We start from the raw sequence: 27,445 nt of genomic DNA, 5'->3' as shown, positions 1-27,445 counted from the left end.
CTGAGCCGGAGGACGAGGCAGGAGTGGCCTCCGATGGCCAACCAGAGCCCCCCGGATGGTCCGCTGGAGCCTTGGGGTGCTTCTGCGTCCTGCAGGCCTGGCCACTTAAAGGTGTTTTGGCCCCTCTTGCCCTGCCCCTGGGGCAAGTTCTGCAAAATACCTATTAGTTGCGCTTGACAGCCAGGGAGGGCTGAAGCCTCAGTCACTCTTCACCTTCCCTTGTCCATTCCAGATACTTATTAACGTGGTCTTCGTGAAAGGGATGAAGGATTGGCCACCTTTATTCTTGTTCATAAGGTTTGGATGGTTCTGGTGCTAGATGCTTGGGGGAGGGGAGCGGAAGGCCTCCAGCAATGAGACTTGCCTGCCCAGCCCAGGTCAGGGTCAGCCTGGGTTGGGGTGAGTCTGGGGCTGTCTGGGTCCGCTCCCCGGGGTTCCTCACGCACCCTCAAAGATGGTCTCTCAAGAGGCCGCCGACAGCAGCCCCGTGCCCAGCTGCCCAGGGTAGGGGTGCACAATGGGGGCCTGTTCCTGAGGGCGCCAGGAATATTCTAGGAGAAAAAAGCAGAGGGGAAAAAAATGTCTAAGTATCTGCCTTTGCTTCCTACGCCTCACCCACTCAAAACATTAACTTCATACCAAACCCCCACTGAATTGGTGTCCAGGGACTTCGAGCAGGTCACGAAGGAGCCCCAGCTTCTACGGTAGCTCCAATTTGTGCCAGTCCCACAGCCTTACCCCCATGCTTCATGCTTTCGGGGTTTTTTTGGGTTTTTTGCTTTGGTTTGGTTTGTTCATTTTTTTCTTTCTTTTTTCTTTTTAAGCATTGGATGGAATTGTTTGTAGCAGTCATATTCCAAGGATGCCAAGGGTGGAATTTTTTTTTCTGATTTGCATTCTTCTCCTATTTGGGATTTTTTTTTTTTTTCAGTGAAAAAGGCATAACTTCAGACAGCTCTGTGACTTGGTAAATTCAAGTTTTGACCCTCCCTCTCACACCTGCTAGAAATAACTTCAGCCACGGCACCAGTTAAACAGATTTGGCTGCAGGCAGGGTTAGGGGTTCAGGGGAAGGGAAGGAATAGAGCTTTTGTTGTGCGATCACCTAGTTATGAAATTAAACCTTTTGGAAGGAAGACAGGCTTGTCAGTTAACAGAAGAAAGGAGCCTATGGGTCCGTGAGCCATTCTGGTCACCTCACAGAAAAAAAGGGCGATTTTACTACCTAAAAATCACATTCGTTCTTGTCAAGAGGCTCAGTGACGATCAGAAAAAAAATTACAGAAAGGCCCTCTGGGCTTCCTCATATCGGCCAGTAAGAGAGGCTTTAAAGCTGCATTAATGAAAACAATTTGATTCTGGCGCATAAACAGGCAGACAGATCAATGGGACAATCAAGAGTCCCAAAAGATACTGAAAAACACAGAATAATGTGTTAAAAAAAAAAAAAGGCAAATATCCAATCACCGAGGGAAAAACGGATTCTTCAATAAGTATTGCTGGGAAAACTGGCTAACCAGAGACGGAAAAGTTAACCTGAGTCTTCTTTCATGTCCATATCCTAAATGTGCTTGTAATACGTGTTTAAAAATGAAAAAAGTTATGGAAGTACCAGAAAAGATCATGAGATCATTTTTTATGTAATCTTGGAAGAGGAGACAGCCTTTCTAATTAAGACAAAACTCAGGGGACGCTTGGGTGGCTCGTTGATTGGGTATCCGATTCTAGATTTCGGCTCAGGTCATGATCTCATGATCATGGGATGGATCCAGGCATGGGGCTCTGCACTGGGCACAAAGCCTGCTTGGGATTCTCTTTCTCTCTCTCTGCCCCTTCTCCTGCTTGCACTTTCTCTCTCAAAAAAACAAAAACAAACAACAACAACAACAACAAAAAAAACAGAAACAAAAAACAAAAAAACCCTCAGAAGCCATAAATACTGATGAAGTTGACTATATAAATATTTACAGTTTTGTTCCTACGAAAAACACCAAAGTGATGTCAGAATACAAATGAAAAGATGGGGAAAATATTTGAAAGATGGATTATGGATAAAAGACCAATATATGAAGGGCTTAATATGAAAACAGGACTCATAAACCCCAAGTCAAAGGCCAACGACTCACTTTTTTTTTTTAATGAGCAAAACATAGAAACGAGAAGTTCACACACCCACACAGGGAAATAGAAACGACATATTAAAGGGGCACCTGGGCAGCTCAGTTGGTTAAGTGTCTGATTTCGGCTCAGGTCACGATCTGGAGGTTTGTGGGTTCAAGCCCTGAGTTGGGCTCTGTGCTGACAGCTCAGAGCCTGGAGCCTGCTTCAGATTCTGTGTCTCCCTCTCTCTCTGCCTTTATCCCAGTAGTGTTCTGTCTCTGTCTCAAAAATGAATACAAATGTTAAAAAAAAAAAAAACAATTAAAATAATAATCATAATTTTAAAAAGAAATGACATTAAAAATGCAAAAAAGTGGGGCGCCTGGGTGGCTTAGTCGGTTGAGCGTCCGGCTTTCGCTTAGGTCATGATCTCGCGGTTTGTGGGTTCGAGCCCCGCGTCGGGCTCTGTGCTGACTGCCAGCTCAGAGCCTGGAGCCTGTTTCAGTCTGTGACTCTCTCTCTCTCTGACCCTCCCCTGCTCACGCTGTCTCTCTCTCTCTTAGAAATAAATAAAACATTTTAAAAAAATGCAAAAAAGGAGAAAGCAAATTAAAACCTGTAAAATTTGTTCCCATAAGGTTAAAATGTTTTTTGTTACTAATTAGGTCGACAAAGATCAAAACTTTGATAACACACGGTGCTGCTTAATATGTGCTGAAATCAACATTCTCAACTGTGGAGGGAAGTGTAGACAGGTGTGACCTATTCCAAATATCTTTCCAAACAAGATGGGCATGTACGCCAGCCGCACTTCCTGGAGCTCATCTTGCAGATGTCCTCACTCCCGGGAGCCCAGACGCAGGGCGCTCTGAAGCTTTGCAATAGCTCGAGATCAGAACCCACGCAGATGTCCGCCAAGAGGTTTGGTTGGTTAAATACCGGTTACGTGCATTATGAACATTCACACCACAGTATATTCGCGGGGACGCCTGGGTGGCTCAGTCGGTTGAGCATCCAACTCTTGGTCTCGGTTCCAGTCTTGATTTCAGGGTCGCAGGCTCGATCCCCGCATCGGGCTCTGCGCTGATAGTGCGATCCCTGCGTGGGATGCTGCCTCTACCTCTCCCCTGGTGCGCATGCGCTCTCTCTCTGTCTCTCTCTCTCAAAATAAACATTTTTTAAAAATAGCATACTCCTGGGGGCGCCTGGGTGGCTTAGTCGGTTAAGCCTCCGACTTTCGCTTGGGTCATGATCTCGCGGTTCGTGGGTTCGAGCCCCGCGTCGGGCTCTGTGCTGACTGCCAGCTCAGAGCCTGGAGCCTGTTTCAGTCTGTGACTCTCTCTCTCTCTGACCCTCCCCTGCTCACGCTGTCTCTCTCTCTCCTAGAAATAAATAAAACATTTAAAAATTTTAAAAAAAATAGCATACTCCTCAGTAGTTTCAATGGGGGTGGTGATGCTGTATGTTCTAAGAGAAACTATCTCCAAGATTGCTAAGTGGAAAAAACAAGGAGTGAAGCGACACGTGCCATAGGTTGTGTGTGTGTGTGTGTGTGTGTGTGTGTGTGTGTGCGCGCGCGCGCCCGTGCGCGTTCAGGTGCACGCTTGGGCATTCACTCAACAGAGATTTACTGAGCAGCTGCTGTGTGCCGGGACCCTTTCTAAACATGGGCGGGGGGAGGAAGGGCACAGCGGTAAACAAAATAGACAAAACCCTCTTTTCATATAAGCCTTTAAGGCTTGATGGAGCTCACATTCGTATTGTATTGTATTGTATTGTATTGTATTGTATTGTATTGTATTGCATTGCATTGCATTGCACTGCATCTTCTTATATCGATGCAGAGAACTCTAAGTGGAAGAGGCAGTGGATCACAGGGTGGAAAGGAAAGTCTTAAGTAGAGAAAATGAAGAGACGGATGAGGAGCACAGGGTCTCCTCTTTCAATCAGGTTCTCAGAGAAAAGCCAAGCCTTGGAAGAGGTGAGGGAGGGGGCTCGCACCGGGCGAGGAAGAGAGGTCCAGCCAGAAGGGACAGCAAGTGCAAAGGCCCCAGAAGGGAGCCTAGTGGCAGGATGGAGGGAGACCGAGGGGCCAGGGAGGCCAAAGCAGTGAGTGCCAAGGAGAGCAGAGGGGAAGCCATTCAGAGGAGAGGGCGTAAGAGCGTTGGCTGTTTGAACGACTCTGGCTTTATACCGAGAGATGTGACATGATCTGACCCCAGGTTTTAGGAACGTACTGAGAATTTTCCAAGCAGCTACACACCAAGCCGTAGTGGTGATCGCCTCCAGGGAGGGGAAGGGTGGGGCGCAGGCAGGGAGGTGTGGGAGAGAATGACTCTGCATTATATTCAGTGGCCTGTTTCGTTTCTTAGTTTGATGGTGCACAAACTGCCTTTTCCGTTAAGAGCCCCTTTGCCCTGTGTAAGATACAGAATAAAAGGCCATCCCCCAGAAAGACACCCCCTTTTCCTGGATGTCTCGATAATCTAGGGGTTGCCTGGGTGGGTTTCCATCCATGGCATCAGAAGAAAGCTCCCAGGTGGAGAGATGCAGGGACCTGGGGCGGGACGCCATGGTCATGTGCAGGAATCCAAGGGGGCACGAGCTTCCTTCCACCATAGATGCTACCATTCAATGCGTTGCACACAATGGTGGGAAAAATAGCAGGAAACAGGACTAAGAGACGAGCTTAGGTGGTTGCACAAAACCCAAGTTCTACCTCTCCTGGAGCCCATGCAAAACCAAGAACACCCAGGAAGGAAGGCATAGATGCCAACACCCTTTGCCCAGTGTGCCCTGGGGAGGAATATGGGTTTAAAAAAAAAAATCTTGAGGAAAGTCTATGATTCACCAATTTTTTAAAGAAAAGGAATTGTAGACCGCAGTCCATTTTTTAATATACTTGGGATGTTTCACCGTCGCATCCATACCCTTTCATGTGACTCTCTCTCTTCAAGCTCGGCTCTACTATCCTCATCTCTTTCAGAAAGGTTTCCCCAAGGAATTCAGTCTACCCCCATCCAGTCTATTAGGAAATGCTCAACACTCAGGCCACAAGGCCCTTTTCCCTGATCCATGACAGATGTCAGCAGTGAACCTGGAAGATTTGGATGTATTGAATTCAAATACTTGAATAAATCACTAGGCCTCTCTGACCATCTGTCTCATCTTCAAACTGATTACATGAGAGTAAAGGGTCTCTATAAAATTATCTGAAGCAAATCGATTCACTCAATCATTCTGTGCTTCTAAAGCAACTGGTTGTTGGGATAGCCCATGACCTGACTCAGAAAAGGATTACCAGGGGTCTGGGTGGCTCAGTCAGTTGAGCATCCGACTTCGGCTCAGGTCATGATCTCACAGTTCGTGGGTTTGAACCCCACGTCGGGCTCTGTACTGACAGCTAGCTCAGAGCCTGGAGCCTGCTTTAGATTCTGTGTCTCCTTCTCTCTCGGACCCTCCCCTGCTCACATTGTCTCTCTCTCTCTCTCTCAGAAATAAATAAAAAAACGCAAAAAAAAAAAAAAAAGTAAGAAAGAAAAGGATTACCAAACATGGAATCCCAAAAGGCTCCAAGGCAGGCTCCATTTTGTTGTAATCAAGGCACAACTTTTCACACTGATGACTTTTTAACATTACTTGTGAGTTCCTCAAAGGCAGGCCTTACACCCCACTTTCCTTCATCTACCCCATCTTTAAGATTCAGCATTGAGTTATTGACAAGCCAGGCCAGTGAGAGAGGAAATCCAAACAGGTCTTAGTCACTGCTTATGGATTTAGCTATTGCTTTGCCTCTAACCTTGCTGTGGCTGTCTATCATTCTAGAAAAGGGGCTTGTGTTTTGGTTTTGGAAGGTGACCCACATTTTACCCTCTATCTGCCCCCAGCCTCAACTTGGGTCACTCAGCCTCCCAACCTTTCCAAACTGGAGCTTCTCAAAGTGCTTCTCAGGGAACCTGCATTGGGATGTGAGAAACTTGTTTAAAATGCAGATCTCTGGGGGCGCATGGGTGGCTCAACCTGTTAAGGGTCCAACTCTTGATATTCACTCAAGTCATGTTCTCACGGTAGTGAGATCAAGCCCTGAATCAGGCTCCATGCTGGGGGTAGAGATTCTCTCTCTCATCTCCCTCTCAGTCAATAAACAAACAAACAAATAAATAAATAAAATGCAGCTGTCTGGGGCCCAACCAGACCTATTAAATCATGCTCTGTCCACGTGGGTCCCAGGAATCTGTATTTTGGGCACATGCAGAAGGCAATTCATAAGAACTCTGAAGTGTGAAAACCACTGCTTCTGCACCCTGACCTTCTTTTAATGTCTTGAATGGGCTGAATTCCTTCCCACTGAATGATCTAATGGTCTATAAAAAACTACTCCAAAATCTAGCAGCTTAAAGCAACCGACACTTCTTACATCACAGAGTTTCTAGTGGTGAAGAGTTTGGGGAGCAGCATGGCTAGGTGGCTCTAGCTTAAAGTCCGTTATGAGATTTCAGAGGGGTTGGCCAGTCCCTTGAGGGGACCCGGGGACCTGCTTTCTAGCTCTCTCACGTGACTGTTGGCAAAAGTCTTCATGGACTTCCCCACAGTGTTGGTCACACAACGTGGCAGCTATTTACCCACAGCAAATGATCTGAGGTAGACAGTGGGCACTCAAGACAAAAGTCACAATCTTTTCATAATCTAATCTTACAGGTGATATACCATCCCTTTGGCCATATTCTACTCATTAGAAGCAGGTCACTAAGTCCCACCCCACACTCAAGAGGAGAGAAATCAAGCTCCGTGTCTTGAAGGCAAGAGCATCAAAGGATTTATGAACATATTTTTATTTTTTAATGTTTATTTATTATGAGAGAGAGAGAGGTACAAACAGAGAGGGGCAGAGAAAGAGATAGAGAGAGAATCCCAAGCAGGCTCTGCGCTGTCATTGCATATCCTGACTTGGGGCTCAAACCCACAAACCGCAAGATCATGACCTGAGCCAAAATCAAGAGTTGGACCCTTAACTGGCTGAGCCACCCAAGCGCCCCTGTGGACATATTTTTAAAAACACTGCTCTACTTGAACGTCTTCACCAATGCAATCATTAGTAAGTGAAAGGTGTCTTCATCACACACACACACACACACACACACACACAAGCTTTCCAGGCTAAATCCTACTTGCCCTTCAAGTGTCAAGTCAGGCATTACTTGCCTCCTGGGCCTCCCTGTTCGGTCACAGGTGACAGTACAATTGCACAACCCCAGGGGGTCATTATAGATTTGTGTGTTTATTAAAACAATTTTTCAGCAGGCGAGTGAAAATATAAGAGGCCAGTATTCTTGAATATCTGTCTCGATTTTCAGGGAAGTCTTTGTCTGGCTACAGGCCAGCGAAGAACCACCTCAGGAACCCCACAGCCCCACCTTGTGTGGCTCACTGGCAGCCTCCAGACTCACAGCAGAGCTCCTACCACATGCATCCCCCATGGGTAGCGTACAGCCCAAACCCAACATGCAGGCTGAGGTCCTGGCTGTGTGGTGGCTTACGAGCAATTGGCAGCAGTGATGAGTGTTGTTAGCTCTGGTTCTACAGGGCAGAATTCCATGACTGTTTGCTGGGCACATTCATCCTCAGGCGGGTGGCTGCCCCACACCCTCACTGGAGAAGCCATGAACTGCCAACCCAGAGATGACCCAGGGCAGGTTCTGTGAATCAGGAGGGGCTGATGAATGCCTGGGTGGAGAGGCCATGCCGTCCAGTGAGGAAAACTGAGAACTGGGAGCAAGCTGCAATTTCTGTGTTTGTGTGAGCCTAGGACATTCTCTTAACCTGGGTCCTCCCCATCTCAGCAGGGTTGAAGTATGAAGTAACGTGCATGAACACACTGAGAATTTGTGTTTCCTACAAACGCAAGGTGTTTTTACACTGAGCGAGATCTGAGGGCAGGTCAGGGAGAAAGGAACTCCAGAGCCCCCAAGACTTTGCAGAAATCAAACATGCAAATTGAATCAGGAAGCACTGATTACCACGGGAAGTCACCCAGCTATTGAGAAAAGTGCGTTTGATCTCTGCCTGTTGACTTTAAGGACATCCATGAGCCAACATCTCATTGTTTAGTGAGAAAAGTCAAGGAAATGTACTTTGTGGGGCACTGGCTGGCTCAGTGGGTAGAGCGTACAACTCTTGATTTTGGCTCAGGTCATGATCTCACAGTTGTAAGATCAAGCCCTCCCTCAGGCTCCATGCTGGGTGTGGAGCTTGCTTGGGATTCTCGATCTCCCTCTCTCTCTGCCCCTCCCCAACTGTCTGTCTCAAAAAGAAGGAGGAGGAGGAAGTGGAAGAGATGGAGAAAGAGAAGAAAACGGAGAGAGGCTATTAACAGCAGAAAGACTGGCTCCAGTCTCCAGGAATATGACAGAATTGGGCCTGGAATCTGAGTCAATGGAGATGCACTGAGATCCGTGTTGGAGGTCGAGGAGGCCCTCACCAGGGAACAGAAAGCGGATCGAGACTTGTAGACCTCCCAAAGTAGATGCTTCTGGTAGCAATTATTATTTATTTCATTGTGCTTCTGGGATTCTGAGTCTTCAGGGATGTTACCAGCTGTGCCTCAGGTGGCTTCAGGGGCCCCCAAAGGCTGGGTTGGGAAGAATCAAGACAACAGGGACCCAAGACCTTGAAGCAATGCCTCTGGCGTGAGACGGATGGCCAGGGTGACAGGTGGCCACAAAGAAGCTTCTGTGGAATATGCAAGCATTCCTCAGAGTCCCTGGGACTCTGTCATCCTCGGGCTGGAGGCTTAAACTCTGGGTATCTGAACATGAAAGTGACGTGCTTCTCCTGAGGTTTGTTTGTAAGGTCAAGGTCATCTTGGTCACTTATACCTCCGGGAGCCCGAGCCACTGCAGACAAGCATCTGACTTTGACATGACAACAAAATATTAACTAGATAACAAGCTCAAAAGGAAAGGAAGAAAGAGGGAGGAAGCAGAGGTGGGGAGCTCCATGGGTACGACCAGATGGAGGAAGGCCAATGTCAAACAGGGGGAACCATGAGACAGCACACTGCTTTCTCCCTGGCTCCAAATGCAACCTTTGCCCCGAGCCTAGAGAAGGGCCTGCAAACCCCTGGCAAAGCTGGTCGGAAGCAGGGCCGTCCGTCACGGAGAAGAAGCAGAAAGGCAGGGCTCTGGGGATTTGGGGAAGTTGCATTCAGGCTCAGTGGGCCAGGGGCCAATGCTGGAGGCCCGCCCTAGGTCTGGTGGGGACAGCAAGGGAGCCTTGAGGTCTCCTTTGAAGCTGCCCAGCCCCATCCTCCAGGACGTAAAGGCAGGAAGGCAGGGAGTGTCGTACAACGGGCAGCGTACAAAAGTGGACACTGCCTCGTGTTGCCGTAAGGGGTCAAAAGGGAGAGGCCCTAACCCAAAGCCCGCCCGAGCTAGAGGACAGCTCCATGGTGCGACGGAAACAAACACAGAAGTCAGGGCCAAGCGTAAACTAAAGGCAGATCTGCAAAGTTCGAAAAACTCACCAGGACACCAGAAAATTTCAGCTTGGCCCCAAATTTGCCATGACCTCACTTTTTTTTATGAGCAGCTGTCCTGATACTAATCCTGCCTCTTGCCATAATCCCTTTTCCGTGACACTGGAGAGAACACGTCGGGAGCCTAAATGCAGATACGCTATCACCCCACGCGTCTTTGTCACGTGCTGCACAGTTGTGATTGTCCTGTGTCTCCACGGCCCGATGTGTGTCTGCCACATTCAGGGCTCAGCCCCCCGCAAGGCACCGGGCGCGAGGAAGCGTTCAGTGCCCATCGGCGTGGCTGCACATGTGGGAACGGGAGAAGAAGTTAGGTCTGTGAAGTTGTGTCCCTTCTGACAAAGGTTAGAGTAAAAACACAATCAGCTAGGAATTCCATCACATAGACATGGATTGGTCGTTAAACAGAAGAATCAGGAGTTCAGGTTCAAGAGGCTGCCTCTTATCATTCCAGGACCCTGTAAGGAAGGGCCCATCAGAGGGACTTGCTGAATCCATGATCCTGTATCATGCTATCAGGACTAGAAAGAACTCTATGTTTTATATGATTTTTAAAGTGTATTTATATTGAAGGAGAGAGAGGGCATGCACATGAGCTGGGGAGGGGCAGAGAGAGGGGGAGAGAGAATCTCAAGAGGGTTCTGCACTGTCAGTGCAGAGCCCAATGTGGGGCTTGAACTCACAAGCTGTGAGATCATGACCTGAGCCAAAATCAAGAGTCAGATGTTTAACTCACTGAGCCACCCGGGATCCCCAGGACTAGAAGGAACTTTATAGCAAAGTTGTCTACTCAATGCAAACTTTCTACAAAATCCCGTTGAGTGTCTTTCCAGCCTCTGATTATGAAAGGGATCATCTCTTCCTAGTGCATTTAAAAAAAATTTTTTTTGATGTTTTATTTATTTCTGAGAGAGAGAGACAGCCTGAGCAGGGGAGGGTCAGAGAGAGAGGGAGACATAGAATCTGAAGCAGGCTCCAGGCTCTGAGCTAGCTGTCGGCACAGAGCCCGAGGCGGGGCTCGAACCCACGAACTGTGAGATCGTGACCTGAGCTGAAGTCAGATGCTCAACCGACTGAGCCACCCAGGCGCCCCATCCCTAGCGCATTTTGTCTTGGGGGCAGGACTGCGTTGATGAACTAAGGAGAGGCAAGGATGTGGGTACAGGGGAGACAGTCTGGCTTGAAGCTGAGAGCCTGTATCCCTCTCCCAAAGGGGTTCACTTACTCCAGGGTTAGCTGGTCAGCTCGGCAAACAAGGGTATAATCCTATGGGCTATAAAACGGACAAGGAGAAGCTTTAACACACGAAAGTGTGAGCAGAGGACCCCGCACGCTCAGGGCGAGTTCCTTTCCAGCTCTCACTTTCTCTGGTACTAATTTCGCTCCCCACAAGAATCTTCCCGACTGGCAGACACACAGAAATGCCATGACCGAGGCGGTTCCCTACTTTGCCTCAACTGTTGTGTCTTCTCATCTCCCTTGTCTCCCTAAAATGATGCAATGCTCTGGGGGCTGAACAATTGAGTCTAAGGAGGAAGTGCGTTGATGCCATAAGACGTGCTAGGGCACCCCCTTCCCCCTACCAGAAGCTCTTTCTAGAGGGGCCTCGGGAGGAGGAGGTGGCAATGTTTATTTCCCGTGGGGTACAGAGCCTGGAAGGAGGGATACGGGTCTCACACCAAGTCCTCCAATATCTTTTTCATGACACAGTTTTTCTGCCCTGTCCCATATGGAAATTGGGTCATGGTCAGGATCATGGCACAGAGTACGGGCTAGCGGTGGGTTCCCCCTAAAATTGAGGTGTTCCTGCATCCCTGCTGGCCCTGACCGTACCCCATCCCCAAAGTCCCAGAGAAATCTCACATACATGCTCTGTCGGGGAGCAGACCTGGCCCAGCCATGCCCGACAGGTTTGGGACACTGTAGTGTGACCTCAGCAGCTGGCTGAGGCTCTGGGTCGCAGGTAAGAGATTGGGGTGGGGGAGGGGTGGGGAAGGAGGAAGAGAAAGGATTTCCTGATCACTTGACAAACATAAGCCCAGGCCTGAGCTTCACAGTATATCTCAAGCCCCGCCTCCCCTGCCCCCCACCCCCCCACCCCCATGCACTCCCCGCCCCCAGTCTCTCTGTCCTCTCTGATCTGGCACTGATAAAGCTCAGGCTCTGAAAATGTGCGGCCACTCAAGAAGGGTGGGGAAACCAAAGAGCCTCTAGGAATGAATGACTCAGCCAAGGCTGAGGAGAGCAGCACGGTCTAGATGCGAACATTTGCACACACATCTCACACAAAGCTCTTTTATGATCTTTTTGCCGTCCCTGTTGACCGGTGGAGCGAAGTCGCAGGCTTGGGATTCCGCTTCTGGTTTTCTCACTCTGCAGATACACTCTCAGTTCCAGGTGGGGATTCCTGAGCCAGATTTCTTGCTCCGGGTCACTTCTGGGCTTCCTCCAAGGACCCTTAGCAAAGCCCAAGGGTCAAAAGCCCTATGGTTTTGTTCTCCCTGTCCTAACAAAATGGCTAAGAGGACCCCCATGGAAGCCTTTGTCTCCTGCATAAGGGCCTTGGGTCAAGGAAGGGAAGATTGGGTATCTCATGCCGTGCTAGTCCCATGCTTTGTTACTAAAGTCCCTAATTCTTGAGGTCCGCAATTCTCTGCCTCCTACCCCAGGCAGAGAGCTCCCAAACCAGCCCCAAACATCTGACTTGCATCCATCTCTACTTGGGGTTTACACAGTCACCCCCTTCAGGGTTTTCCTACGGCATCTCATCTGGCAAGTAGCCTACTCTTCAAGACGTGCTCCGGGGCCCCGGCTGAGACACTGCAGAATGTGGGACTCTTTGACATCCGTATGGACCCACTAGAGTGAGAATGACCAGCAGCTAAGGTTAAACATCATCGCTGAAACAGCAGCGGTAGCGCCTGCAAATGGGTACATGCCATACTGTGCGCGGGAGCCAAAGCGTTTTGTTCAAGAACAGCGACTCGGTATGTGTCCGAATGCGGCTTTGGTTACAGAGCAACACAGAAGGGCCAAGAAAATACATACTCTGGTGTTTCATAAACCTACTACAGCAGGGAGACCTAGTGAGACAACTCCCCTGCCAAACAGAACATTCCAGATGCTGAGGAGATAAATTAGAAGGGGCTGTGGTCTGTGGAGCATCAGAAAAAGCTAGTTCCCCCTCAGAGACGGAAGTTCAATACGTTTGGGGGAACCGGAAATAACCCAGACCCCTCGGGCTTGGACAGGCTGATGGGGTTACGTTAGGGAGGATCCCCATTTTCTCCCATGCCCCCCACTGCTCAGGTCAGACTTCTGCCCTCCACGCCCCAGCCCCACCATAAGGGCTTCACTCCTGCTCTGGGAGCATCAGGGATATCTCTCAGGTTTTTATGTACAAATCTGTCCTCACCAAGCAATCCACCGGCCTCTGCCAGACCCAGGACAACGGGACCCTGCGTGCTGGTGTGTTGTGAAATCTGGAAGTTCCGCTCCCCCCTTTTTGTGCATACTCCAGGGTTTTCTTGGGTTTTAGCAAAAAAGCCTTTTAAGGGTTTGACTCATGGGTCTCCACCTCCATCGCGCTCAGGGAGGTCTGGGCCAAAAAACAAATCCAAGCACAGATTATTTAGGATCCCCTCCCCGTCCCCCGGTGACCAAGCCTTCAATGCCGGGTCCAGCTGGTCTCGTTCGAACACTCCTTCTTCCCCGCAGCCTCCTCAGTCCTCACGCAAATATAGTCCTGACCAGTCACACAAGTCCTCCCCCACCCACCCCCCACTTCAAAAGGAATTAGACTTTTTCTTTCTTAAAAGTGCCTCAGGAGGGACAGTGTCTGGACTGTAGTCACAGATACAAGCAATTTTCATGACAACACAAGGTGTCAGCAACAATATCCTTTCGCTCATCCTTGTGTTAGTTACAAGGGGCGAAGAATTAGCTTAATCTAAATAACATTATCTATATTTAAAATTTTTTAATTTAGAGTGTATACAGATACTTTTGTAAAAAGTATTGAACACCTAGAAAGCCTTTTCTCACACTGTAATTGCTCTGCCCTCAAAGGGATTGGAAGAAATGATCCCAAATCTCTATAAACTCTAGCGCTTAATGTTGGACATTTGGTAGGACTAGCTTCATTCCCTAAAGACATCCCTGTGCTCCCAAAATAGGTAAATATAGTCCCAAATACATCCCAGATATGCTCTGGCTATCAATTCCCATAAAAGGATGGAAGAGATAAGTAAGTCTTGTTAGAGGAACTTATCACCTGCCTCTGTGTCTATAAATGACCCATGGACACAAAACGCAGTCATTCAAAGTCACTGGAAAACACCTATGTTTTTGCAAGGGTTCATGCTGGCCAAGATCAGGTACCCCAGGAATTGGTCTGGAGCTCCTAATGTGTGCAGCAATCCCAACACTATTCAGAGCAGCCAGAGGTGAGTGCCGACATTTCCACAAGACTCGTGTGTGGAGAAAATGCATGTGTGTCGGCAAATTCAGCTTCTTCAAATGGCACTCACAGCAACTTGCACCTCCCATTCTGTACCCCTCTGTGAGGGAAGCTAGATGGGTATTCATTGCTTCACAAACATGGATATAGAAGGTGAGGTCAAAGAAGAGACAAGCTATCAATGAAGCCATGCTCAATAGATAAACGCCCAAGTGTGAGATCAGCTAGGTCTCCCTCTCATGGCAAGATCCTCCTTGAATCTAAAGACAAAGCCTGTCTGCTTCGAGACTCAGTTTAACATCAGTTGCTCTGGGGCTGGTTGGGAACTGCTCAGAGCATGGGTGGACCAATTCTAAGTGTGGTCTGACATATGATAGCTGAGGTCTGGCTGGGGACTTCTCGCCTGCCACCTTGACTCTGCAAGGCAAACCTTAGAGAAAAATACAGGAGAGAAAATCCTCCGTTGCTCAGCAGGGGACACTCAGGTCCCCACTGCCACTTTGTAACCCCTCCGAGGGAAAAAAAAAATCTCAATACCAAGTTCAGTGTCCAGGCGCAGTGAGGTGGGATCACTCGGAACCCCGCCATGCTAGTTTTGAAGCTAACATTCTCTTGGCTTCAAGTCTACCCTTTTACATTTTGCTGAGGTGCTGGGGTTGGGATTCTGCAGAGATCATGCCTTGTCTCTTCTCTGATAGGCTCCGCCCATTGGGGGTACTGGTGGGAGAGGGCATGAGGCTGGAAGAAGAGGAAGGAATTCTCTCCTGGTTTTCTTCCTGTTTACCTCTATTGGCTTCCTGTCCCTGTTTCCACTAGCAATGCTTTGTGTTCATTCAAGCAGGGTCAATCCCTTCCAGAAGCATTGGACTCCAGTGTTTTGTTTTTCTCCTCAATCATGGAACCAACCTGAGCCAAAGAGCTTCTCCTCCTCAGAGACAGAGGTACCATCCCTTCAGGAACTTTCTGCTGAGCTCGGAGACACCAGAACTAGCTGTTCCCTGTATCTCAGAAATCAGAGATTCAGCCCACACACCCCTTCTCCAAGTGCCTAACTTTGAACAAGTCCAATTATCTTACCTTTTGGAGCCTTGTGAAAACTGTTTCCTACAGATGCTATGGCCCTAGTACCTGTGAGTCCTCTCCCTGCCCTTTCCAGGTACCTGGTTAATATTTCTTTATATTACATCATCTCTGGCATAATAACTGGAGTGATTTCTGTCTCCTGCCCAGACCAGGACTCATCCGCCCTCAGTTAGGTTCTAAGCATCTATGGCAGGAGCTAGAACGTGGCGCTTCCCAACCCTACTGGATGGCGACGCTGGAGAGGGCTCACCCCCCCACCTCCCACCCATGGCCCACATTCCGATCTGGTTTGTCTCCGGCCAACCTCTGCACAAGCAGAAGCAAGTTCACATTCAAAGGACATAGTGAAATTTGTGGCAAATGGAGCTTAATTGCTGTACAGTCTTGGGAAGGGGAATGGGGTGGTGGTAAGGATTCCCCGAGCTAAATATTTGACGGTTTCTCCTTGCTGGCTAGAAGCGAGCTGTATGGAAGGATCTTCATCATAGGTTTTCGAGAGAAGGTGATCTTGTTATAGTTTGCAGTGGGGTTTTCTCTGGATTCCGTATGAAAGTGTATTGGTTCTGGGATGACAGTGGGCCTCAGGGTCGAAACTGAAAGCGTGCTCAATACAGATAACATGGTCTCTGACCTCATGTCCTTGACCATCGTGTTTCCAGAAGACTTCGATGACTTTCTCCTTTTCTGGTGCATTATGCTGGAAGGTTTGCTCTGTCGTGAGGCCTGCTGGCTTTCTTCAAATGCTTGCATACAGTCCAGATCTCTGGCTTTGCTTTTCTCAATGAGTTTTCTCACCATCGGGGATGTGTATGTGACATAGGCTGGCCATGGGCTGTGTTTTTCAAGAAGATTCAGGGGAAGCCCAATGTTCTCCGTGAGTTCTACCAGCAAAGAGAAACACAGGTGATTTAGGGGCACTTATGTACAACGATTGAGTTCTTCAACGATTGGAGGCTATTGGAACCACATTTTGAATGTTTCCCCCATCATGCATAATTGCCCTTACACCCCTTGGATTCAGTGGGGACAAAATCTAATCTAAAGATGGGAGATAGAATGACATCCCAGAGTGTCTACCAGTTAAAAAACAGCATCGTGGTAAAGGGCAGGGAACTTGGGAGTCTGGAAGACTCAGCTTCAGATCTTTGCATAACATCAAACTGTGTGTGCACTCTGAACATCCATGTTTTTTTTCACCAGTAAAAATGGTTACCAGAAGCCAATTGTAAAGATTAGCCAAATCGATACATTTTAAGGGCTTGGAACAGTTTTGCTCCATAGTTCAGCCCATGGAAACATGAGCTCTACAATTAGACCGGTTGAGTCCACATTCCTTCTCTACCTGCGCAATCGCCCTGTACCTTGAGCAAGCCCAGGAGCCCTTCTAAACTGTAGCTGCCTTGTGTGTAAACTCATGGGTATAATGAGATCGACTTCACAGAGCCTTCTTGGGAGTTAACGGAAGTAGGTTATGTAAAGTTTTTAGCACAGTACTTGGCATGTAATAATCAGTATACGGTCACTACAAACATTTGCCTCCTTACCTGCCCTGTTTCATTTAATCCCTGTTACACCTTCTAATGGGTATCACACCCCAGTTAACTGAAGATTGAGACTGAAGCTGATTAGCTTACACAACTAGCAAACAGTGGGTCTGAACTCCAATCTAATGGGCTCAAAACTCCTCAAGCTTTTCACTACAGCGCTGGCCAGAGGTTTTGAATATTTGGGGTTAGGGAGGCTTTACTAGAAAGTCTGTTCATCAGTGTACCAAGCAGCCTGTTCCTTTACAGATACCAAATCATGGCTGGGTCAGTCTTTCCCTCTTTCCCTTGGAACTCTGCTCTGTCTGGTAGAAATGCCTCACAATCTCCCCTCTGCTGCCACCACGTCCCCTGTTTTCTCAAATGGTGCATACTCTGATCATTTCAGGAGGGGTCTGGGAAGGCAAGGAAGCTACGAGGTTGATCTCACCATCTCCAACCTAAATTCAGTGAAAAGAAACCACTATATCAATGGGGATAATCAGAGAAAATGCAGATTTTACTGTTATTCCCAGGCTGTCCTGTGGGCCTTTCCTGAGCTGGAGCTGATCTGTCAGTAAAGAATGGGTTGTGGGAGGTTTCATTTCCCTGCAAGAGCTGGGTATTATCCTGCCCAAGGAAGGCAAGATGCGTGACATCATCTTTCACTAAAAACAAAAACAAAAAACACGCACATCCAGGCTTCCAAGTGCAGACTCAATGACTCGTCTCTGTCTCCTCAAAGTAGATGCATAATGCAAAGATCTCGAGCCGTCTGGCTGGTTCAGTCCATAGAACGCACCACCCTTGGTCTTGAGGTTGTGACTTTGCCCTCCGTGTTGGGTGTGGAGATAACTTAAAGATAAAATCTTTTTTTTTTTTTTAAATGCAAAGATCTTGCAGGTCGAGAGGCATTTGCTTCTATCTGGCAGAGGTGAAGTAAACCCTTCTGCAGCAACATGAGCCACACCCCTCCTTCATCTCCTGCTATGTTCTCTCTACATTATAACAGGAGGAGCCACCCGGAGTCCCACCTCTTTGCCTTCCTTCCCAGGTCTGGAAGCTTCTACCAGCCCTGCGGCAGGAGCTCCCTCGTGGCTCAACCCCAAGCCCTACCTTCGTCTCTCTTCTTCTTTCTTGCTTCAATCACCGCCATCATTAAAGAGTTCTTCACATTGAAGGCCCAAATACCTTTGGGGAAACACACATGTTAGCCAGGGTCACCACAGTGTGACCTACAAGAAGGGGACATGTCTTCCGTGGAACTGGGGAGAGGGTCGGTGAGCTCAGCTCGAGAAGTCCTGGGAGACGTCGTCCTCTCTACCAGAGTCCCCGTGTGCTCGTGTTACAGGGCTGAATCTCTGCCTCCTGGCCACACTTCTCACCGGCACTGAGGGAAAGGAGTGGGCTGCTGTCCAGAGTCAAGACACAGGGGCCCCAAGGACAGGCTGAAATAGAGACGTTGCAATGTTGTATGTGGCCTTGACTGTGGGCAATTTGATGGGACTTGTGGTCTAGAGGTTCTCAAACCAGGGGATGGGTGCCTCTGTATGAAGGGCTTGTTAGAACACAGGTGTTGACGGGCACCTGGGGGGCTCAGTCGGTTAAGCGTTCCGACTTCAGCTCAGGTCATGATCTCATGGTTCGCGGGTTCGAGCCCTGCATCGGGCTCTGTGCTGACTGCTCAGGGCCTGGAGCCTGCTTTGGATTCTGTATGTGTCTCTCTCTCTGCCCCTCCTCTGCTCACCCTCTGCCTCTTTCTCTCTCAAAAAGAAATAAACATTTAAAAAAATTAAAAAAGAACCCATGTTGAGCCTCACCTCCAGAGCTCTGGAGTCGACAACCAGCGTCCTAAACCAGAGGTAGGGAGGGAGATGCTGACAGTTTGTAAGATTTTATCATTAACTACCTAAGGTTTTATCATTAACCACAGGGCATTATTGTGTCGTCCTATTTGTCACTTTTATTTAACATTGTTCTAGAAACAGGTCAGGGAGTTCCTTCCTAGTGAGCGCTAAGACTGGAAAATGTGCATCAGAGAATTTTTATCCAAGAATTCATTATTTTGCACATTCAGGGCTGCACATCTCTGGGTCCCTTGAACATCTGAAATGCCAAGGACCATTTCCACTGTGGAAAAAGTCCCAGATGCTTTGGAACAAGTTCCCAGGTGATGCTGGTACTGTTGGTCAGGTGACCACACTATGGGAACCGTGGGTCAGGGGCAGTCCGCTTCTCAAACTTTAGTGACGGCTACGACTGCCTGGAGAGCCTATTAAAACACAGACATGGGGGAGGGGGAGGGGGAGGGGGGAAGACACACTCCTATGATTCTGAGTCAGTAGGTCTGCTTTGGGGACCTGAGAATTTGCATTTCCAAGAAGACCCCAAGGGACAATGCTGGTCTGAGGACCACACACTGAATAGAGCTGCTTCAGACTAGATAGTGGTTCTTTGCCTTTCTTTCAGCTGCAACATCTGTGGGAGCTGAGCTGCTGCATGTGAAACACTCCCCTGAGCTAAGCGAATCCCCAGGTTTGCTGCCCCCTTCATTCTCCTAACCAAGGAGCTGCTGTGGTATGCCAGTAAATGCGTTATTGATGGGGGTGACCTTAAGTCCCACTATATTCCCCAAGTAAGTTATTCCCAATGTCAGCATTTTATTCTTACACACCTCACAAAGGATCGCATTCTAGACATTTATTCATACTCTTTAAAAAAAAAAAAAAAAGCTACTTTTTGTCAAACCTGCTCAGGTCCAGGCTTTACAGAGTCCCCTACTGTTCCGTCTTAGTGGCAATCTCTGATGACAACACATTTTTAAGTTTATTTTATTTATTTGGACAGAGAGGGAGACAGCAAGGGAAGGGCTGAGAGAGAGAGCGGAAGAGAGAGAATCCCAAGCAGGTGCCATGCTGTCAACGCAGAGCCTGACTCAGGGCTTGATCTCACAAACTGAGACCATGACCTGAGCTGAAACCAAGAGTCAGATGCTCAACCCACTAAGCCACCCAGGTGCCCCCATTAAAGCCTGGTCCTTTCAATATCCACTACTGATTTTTAAAAATACTCCTACTAAACTAAGAACAATGTTTTCTTGACAGGATTGTTACAAATCTGCCCAATAGCCAATACCACATTTGACACCACAGGGCATTACTGTATTGTCCTGTTCGTCACTTTTATTTAACATTGTTCTAAAAGTAGTGGCTATGGGGGCACTTGGGTGGCTGAGTTGGTTAAGAGTCCGATTTCAGCTCAGGTCATGATCTCACAGTTCTTGAGTTTGAGCCCCGCGCCAGGCTCTGTGCTGACAGCTCAGAGCCTGGAGCCTGCTTCAGATTCTGCGTCTCCCTCTCTCTCCGCCCTTTCCCAACTGTGATTTGTCTCTCTCTGTCTCTCAAAATAAATTTTAAAAACGTAAAGAAAATAAATAAATAGAAGTGGTAGCTGTTACCCTTATACCTGAAAAAGAAATTAGAAGCGTACCTATCTGTAAGAAAAGACAGTTATCATTATTTGTAGATGATACAACTTTCTTAAAACCAAGAGGAATAAGTAATTTTTATTACAGAAATTAAGAATTGTTTTCCTCCATCTACAAAGTTCAAGAATATAGCTATATTCTCAATAGCAACAAGAGTGAAAGCTACCTAAGAATAAGTGACATTTAATTATATATGCATATGTACACATTTATTTATTTACTTATTTATTTATTTAGAGAGGCAAGGGAGAGTAGAGGAAGAGCACAGGGGGAGAGAGAGAGAATCTTCCGCAGGCTCCACACCCAGTGCAGAGCCCAACACAGGGCTCGATCTCACAGCCATGAGATCACGACCTGATCCCAAACCAAGAGTCAGACACTTAACCGCCTGAGCCACCCAGGTGCCCCCCTGACAACACATTTTTAGGAGAATTCACAGTATCATTTTTCTGAAGTTAGAGAAGAAGCAACTAGTTCACGTAGACCTCTAACCTACAGTTTCGTGTAATAATCAACAACAACAAAAGAAAGTTGAAGCAACTTATCTCTGCTTCTAAGACCCACCATGGATCTCAGAATTACAGGTCACCCATCCAAAGTCCCCAGGAATATAGTCCTCAGTGATTGCCCAGCCCATGTCTGTTCCCCTCCAATGAAAGATTTCTTGACTTATGCCCCATACGTCAAAACTGTTAGAAATGTGTTTGTACTTCTCCTCATATGTACGATAGGGTTCATCAATCATGCCAGACGATGGGATAATGTTTTGAGTTCATGATATTTGGGGAATTTTGGATAACGCTCTTCACCCCGGCTTCTATGTTTCTAGTGAATAAACCCGAGACCTCAAAGCAGCTCAATTCTTAGTGAATCGTTTGTATCAACACCAGCAGCCATTGGTATAACCCAACACCTTGCCCAAAGCCTCTCACCCTATCTCGCCAGCCCCCAAGAGTAGCCCGCCGTGGCTCATACACAGGTCTACAGAACGGTGAGTTTTTGTGATACCTGCTGATGCGGGAGCCAGGAAGCTACAAACCCTGGGGAATGTTGGAGACGGTATCAGAACTCATGGGCAGGACTTGTTTGTTTGAAAATAAAGGAGACAAATAGTTGACATTAAGTCTGAAGACAAGCTGTGGGCTTTCATAATTTCCTTCAGCGCTGGCACAAAGACTCCATTTTGTCTCCCTAGAAATGAAATGCAAATCAGCAGTCCGTGGACAGAAACAGCATTGACGGGAGGAGCAGGAGGCACAGCATTGAAGTGGTTTTCTTGTTTCTCCTACAGGCACAAAGGCCTGTGTTCAGTCCACTGGGTTTTCAAGCCCATCTCCTCCCACCCAAACCTAGTCTCCTGTCCTGCCATTTCCAGAATCCTGTCTGATATGCTGGCCTTGGCCTACGTAAGTTCAAGGGAGTGACACTTGCCCAGCATTGGACACAAACCTGTGACCTTGATCTTGTTCCTTAACTTCTTAGGACCTCCATTATCTCACCTTGGGAGATTTGGGAGATGAGGGTGAATTCCCATCCTGTGTCTCTTATGGAGGTATGGGTGTTATAATAAACTGCCTGTAAATTAAAGGGCTTCCAAATTATCAGTCCTCCAATGCTGCGGCACATTGGAATTACTAGGGATCCTTTAAAAATTCACATGCCCAGCTGCATTGTGATTTAGTAGGAATGAGACACAATACAACCATCAGAATTCAAAAGCTTGGTTCTAATGTACCGCAAGGTTTGGGACCCACTGTTTTAGAGAACAAGTCAAAAAACACTGAAGATGTATATGGTCTTAGCCACTTAAAATTAGGAATGAGTTCTGGGGCGTCAATCTACCCTCTCGCTGTTTTAAGACATATTTTCATCGAAGGATTCTTGAATAAATATGTATCAATATATATACAGTACTGAATGTCAGTGGCCTTTAAACATTTATAAGGATCATAGTGCATTTCCACTACCATGTGCCAACACCAGAATTTACTTAGATCAAAAGACAGCCGGAGCCTTCTACTACTGAGCAGAGAAAACTGTGGCTGCTGGTGGTATCATCATGCAAAGCTAATCTCACCCTCTCTCTGTGGCCACAAGTTGCATCCTTATCTCAGGAAACCATCTTGCAAAGGGATTTTGTGCATTCAAGGCAGGACTGAGAGAGGAGTGCATTGACACAAGTCAACTCCACTCAGACTTCCTACTGCTGTGGAAGCAAAGCCATTTGCACACTCGTGATGAGCAAAGCATTATCTTCATCCAGTGTTTTCTAAACTATGTCCCAGAGAATGCAAGAATCTCTCAAGATGTTAATTGATATTACTTAAAGAGGGGGGGAAATGAGACGGGGTGGCTCAGTTGGTTGGGCGTGCAACTTCAGCTCAGGTCATGATCTCACAGGTAGTGAGTTCGAGCCCTGCATCAGCCTCTGCGCTGACAGCTAGGAGCCTGGAGCCTGCTTCAGATTGTGTTTCTCCCTCTCTCTCTGACCGTCCCCTACTCTTGCTCTGTCATTCTCTTTCTCAAAAAGAAACATTAAAAAAAGTTTTTTCTTAAAAGGAGAGGGGGTCCATGATGAGGGTCACCCTGTAAGGCCACATACATTGTTTAATCCAGGGGACACCATTCATACAGTGTATGTGTTGCAATATAAATACAGCAAGCCTGCCCTCAGTCAGGGAAGTTTGGAAAATGACCTGTTAAACAAATTCCTTTAGCACAACACTTCTACCTACCTACCTCAGAGCCTCTAAATATGTTACCTTGCTCTGTCACCCTCCGAAAGAGAGATTGTTAGGCAGTATCCCCTAATCTCATTTGACCAGGGAACTTTCCACTCATCCATTCATTCACTGGGTAGGGCATGTCATGGAACTAGTTACTAGAACATTTGTGTGGATTCTAAAGCGATGTCCTTCCCCAGCCTTTTTTTGGAACTCTGAGCATCACAGATAGTGATAACATAAGAGAATGGAAGGGTGAGCTTGCTCAAGGGATAGCCGAGTCTTCAATGACTCACCTCCTCGGAAATCAGCCTCAGAAGTTTGATCCCCCAAAAGTGTCCATACCGAGAAGAACAAGCCAACGTGAGAGGCTTGTGCTCGGTTGAGAGCTAGACCTATTTTCCTTTGTTCAGCCTCTTTCCTCTCTCCCCTGCTTCAGTCTGCAGGCGTCTTGTCTTGCCATCCCCAAGAGTCTTGTCTGACCCCAGGAGAACAACGTCCCCAACAGGAAACTGGTGCAGAGTTCTGTTTTACCTCTGCGTATTCTCTCCCTCAACCTTGCATCTCCTCCCCTGCCCTCCGTTTCCTTCTCTGCCTTCTGGCCACTCTTCATTTCTTTTGGCTGAAGAGGAAGCTACCACTTAGGCTATTAGTATCTTGGAAGGTTTATCTCTAAGATCAGCGGAAATGTTCCTCATGCAGTGCGTCGTTGATGCGCTGATGTCGTCCCAAGGGGCCTGCCCAGGAGACACATAGAGCCCCCCTCTTACTGGCCAAGTGCATGCACTGACCCTCTGTGTTCCAGAGAAATACAGTGCACACCCAACAAGCTTCCCATTAACTCTGCCTCATCGTGACTCTCTCCACCTCTCTACCCTGCCCCATCCTGTGGACGCTACGGAAACTCTTGCGATAGCCTCACCTCTGCCTGATGGGCTCTAGGGGGGTACACACAAGATAACGGTGTGGTGTGTCTTTACAGACACTGATGCCGTGGAGTGTGAAGAATCCCAGAACTGTTAAGACAGAGGAGAGTGAAGATAGGGTCTCCCCATCTCCTTATGCAACAACATGCTGGCCACCTTCCCCTCCTCATCTCTGCCCCTCCACAAACATGCACACTCCACTCCATGGAGAGGAAAAACAAGCCCATTACTGCATCCTATTACATTCCACTCAATGGGCAGCATAGCCGGTAGCTGTCAGCATATCCTAATATAGAACATACCTCTCTCCGGGGGGAAGTAACTATCTCTGACTACATCTGGGGTGGAGAGGTGGGAGTCTAATCAGAAATACCCATCTTCAAACACAGACCTGGTATTACTGATTCATCATTTATGGCGGGTGGGAGGGGCATACACTGCTTCTCGAAAATGCTTCTGTATACTACCTATTTCCTCTTATGATTGTGTGCATACCTTGAGAGACACAGAGTGGAAATAAAGTTCAAGTACCTATGGCCATGGACTTTCAATTCATGCATGCATGCATTCAACATGGAGTTCCAAGCACTACACTTGTAATGCATGTGGGTTCTGCGCTCACCCCAAATACCCTGTGAACTCTCCACATTCACCTCTTGCTTTGGGGTCTACCCTTCTCAATGTCAAAGGCTCACAAGGCAGATTTGCCTACTGTGCCAATAACAAATCAGACAAGAATAATCATGTTGTCTTTATCATCAAGAAAAAAAAAGCAGAGAAGTCCCTGTACATAGGCCAACGCAAGCCACAGCGGCCACTCTGCAGATGATTACTGGGCAACTCCATGTACTGGGTACTGTGGTGGAGACACAAAGCAGAATGAGGCACAGCCTTGGTTCAAGGAACTCACAGCCCCTTCAATTAGACAGACCACAAGCTTCCTTACTCAGCCTGGGTTGGGAGGGAGGTCAAGAAACAGATTGGAGAAGAGAAGATGTTTATGGTGAGTCTTGAAAGACAAGGGAAATCATGGGCATAGTTTAAATGCCAGCCTCCATGTTTTCAAATGTTGAGTGACATGATCAGGGCCCACATTCTTCTTCCAATATGCAAACCTTAGAGCTCGTTTCCAAATGGTATGTCTTCTGCCTACGAACTACAGTGCTGAGTTGGCTAAACGAACACTTCACAAATTCACTACAGGAAGAAGCATTGGGCATTGTAGACCCACCTGGTAGAACTATGGAATAGCCAATCATAAATATTAAAATTTCCTTTTTAAGATTATGTAATATGAAGACCCATTAGGCAGAAAGCACATGTGATCATATTATCTGTAGATCAAGTTCCAAATTTTAAAATGATATTTCCAGAACAAGCCAAACAGGTGTGATCAGAGGAGAGAGCTTTTCAACGTCTTCCTTCCATGGACATTTTGGGGACACTTGTAAATGAATAGGCGAGACGGTGAGAAAGATGTGGGAAAAACAGGCTGCAAGAAACAGTCTTATAATTTCACATTCAGGAAACCGAATAAGAAAGGCTTTCGGCAATTTGTGCTTGGAGACCCTCTCTCTGCCAGACAGCGGGCTCATGAGCAATGGGGACTATGAAAATGTGTGGCCCCACAGCATTTAATCAATCAGAAAAAGGAAGTCCTGCTACCCTGGAACAATGGGGACATTGTGAACCTAGAGAACACATAAGGGAAACAGAAAGACATTTCCCAGGACTGGCCTCAATCAATGGGCCAGGCCACCCCCTTTTGAAATGCTCAAAGCACTAGGAATCCAGACGGTGTTTGTTTCGAAGAAGGGACCTTGTATTTGAGACTTGGCCTCAGAGCAAAGCCCTAAGGTAACTGCCTTCTGTAGGATTCGATTATTCCATCAGTCTGTGGATCGCATGTCCTGGGTATCACATAGTTTATCCCAGTTGCCGGCAGAAGGTAAAACAAAACGAAGGCATTGCACCCAACTCTTGGGTCACAGATAACTCCCAGTTATGAGGAAAGCAAAACTCTCAAATGTCTGGGGGTGAGCTGTCCCTACTGGAGCCAGCATCCAAACAAACCATCCTCCTGAAAACTGAGAGCTTGTACTTTGTCCTGGGTGTCTTCATTCATAGTCAGCAATAACTTTAGTCCGAAGGCAACGTACAAAGTGGAAAGGAAACAGAAGGAAGATGTGACATTTGGCACTGAGACAAAGGAAGGAAAGCTTTGAAGATGGGGAGTCTGCACAATTACAGGTGGACGGTGGGGTGAAGGAAGTCAATTTCACCATCGCGACAAGACAGCCCTATCTGATTAGCAGCGTCCCATATTCCTTCCCGCACGTGGCCAGCCCCCCATCGTGCACTAGTAGATTGTGGGGAGGGACCAGAACAAACCATCAGCTTTCCTAGAAAAGCAATTCAAGGCATGTATCATGTCGATGACGGCCGGTGGCGTTTTGCTGTATTTATTCCCATGTGGCCTCATAACAGAAATTATATATCAGCGTTATAGAAAGTTTGGAAAGGGTTAATTTTGATTCTCACAATCCCATTACCATCACACAACATTTATCTTTGTGCTCTCAGTCATGGTGTACGTGATTATGGCCACAAAATGTACATATCCTTTTGAATCCATCTGTTTTGCCCAAACATTAGATTGTATTTTCTCCTGTTCTTAGAGATTCCTCAGTTATGCTAGAGGTTGCCTAGAAATCCATCAAGTGAGTGAACTATTAGGAATCTGGGGTACCTGGGTGGCTCAATCAGTTGAGCATCCGACTTCGGCTCAGGTCATGGTCTCTCATGGTTCGTGGGTTCGACCCCCACCTCTGGCTCTGTGCTAACAGCTTGGAGCCTAGAGCCTGCCTCGGATTCTGGCTCCTCTCTCTTTCTGACCTCCCCCCCACTCTCTGTCTCTCTCAAAATAAATAAGCATTTTTGTAATTTAAGAAAAAGACTATATATGCTAGCAAGGAAATAGCAATGAGACCAATGAAAAGTACTCTAAATTTTCAAGGTATGGTGCCTGGAGCTCAAGGCATAGGAGCCAAGTGAAAGCCACTCAACAAATGTCTTTGAGCCTCCAGACAAGGAGGTACAAACTCTTCCAGCCCATTGTCAAGACTCTGGGCAACAGCTGAAGGAACGAAAGAACCTCAAAAAGCAAACCACTTTCCTTTTTTTTTTTTTTTTTTTTTAGCAAACCACTTTCCTATAAAAGCACAGTGACCATGAGCCATTTAGTGAAGGGGCCACCAATTCTAACTCCCCACTCCAGCCCCCAGTTGTAACGAGGCCATTCCAGCATTATCACTCCTAATAGAAATCATACATATTCTTAATAAGGTCCCTGAGCCATCAAGAAATTGCCAAATTGTGTGCCCTATTTTCTAGCGAGAAAGCAAGGAAGTATGGAAAAGATCTTTCCAAAGTCTACAAGTTTCCTCCAGTAGTGCGCAAAAGGAGAAGGTGCCATGGACTTGGGAACATCCATATTTGTTTTCTGAGGGGATGAGTGCCACCTTGGCTCTATGGGTTGACGAAAGTGGTCCCTTTTGGTCTTGTTTACTCAATGATCTTCTGAAAATTGACCTAACAGATTACTCATTGG

At 47.4% G+C, this 27,445-nt stretch overlaps 1 protein-coding gene across 4 annotated transcripts in view; it reads right to left on the bottom strand.

Annotated features, from left to right (window-relative positions):
* Nucleotides 1-263: 263 nt before the first annotated feature.
* Nucleotides 264-27,445, bottom strand: part of CDRT4 (CMT1A duplicated region transcript 4) — a 45,160-nt gene continuing 17,978 nt past the window's right edge. For 2 of the 4 annotated variants that reach the window (XM_039227352.1, XM_039227354.1), the window contains 2 exons: nucleotides 17,816-17,890; nucleotides 15,522-16,057 (listed from right to left, as the gene is read on the bottom strand). In XM_039227352.1, the coding sequence (XP_039083283.1) occupies nucleotides 15,600-16,057; nucleotides 17,816-17,890 (533 nt within the window). In that variant the 3' untranslated portion in view covers nucleotides 15,522-15,599. Of the gene's footprint in view, nucleotides 552-15,521; nucleotides 16,058-17,815; nucleotides 17,891-27,445 lie in introns of those variants that run through there. The other 2 variants (XM_039227355.1, XM_039227353.1) reach the window with 2 other exon arrangements.

Source organism: Hyaena hyaena, unplaced genomic scaffold (genome assembly GCF_003009895.1).
Source record: "Hyaena hyaena isolate Hyena2069 unplaced genomic scaffold, ASM300989v1 scaffold_27, whole genome shotgun sequence".
Taxonomy (NCBI): domain Eukaryota; kingdom Metazoa; phylum Chordata; class Mammalia; order Carnivora; family Hyaenidae; genus Hyaena; species Hyaena hyaena.
The sequence above is the reverse complement of the archived record's forward strand: the minus strand, read 5'-3'. Positions and strand labels throughout refer to the sequence as shown.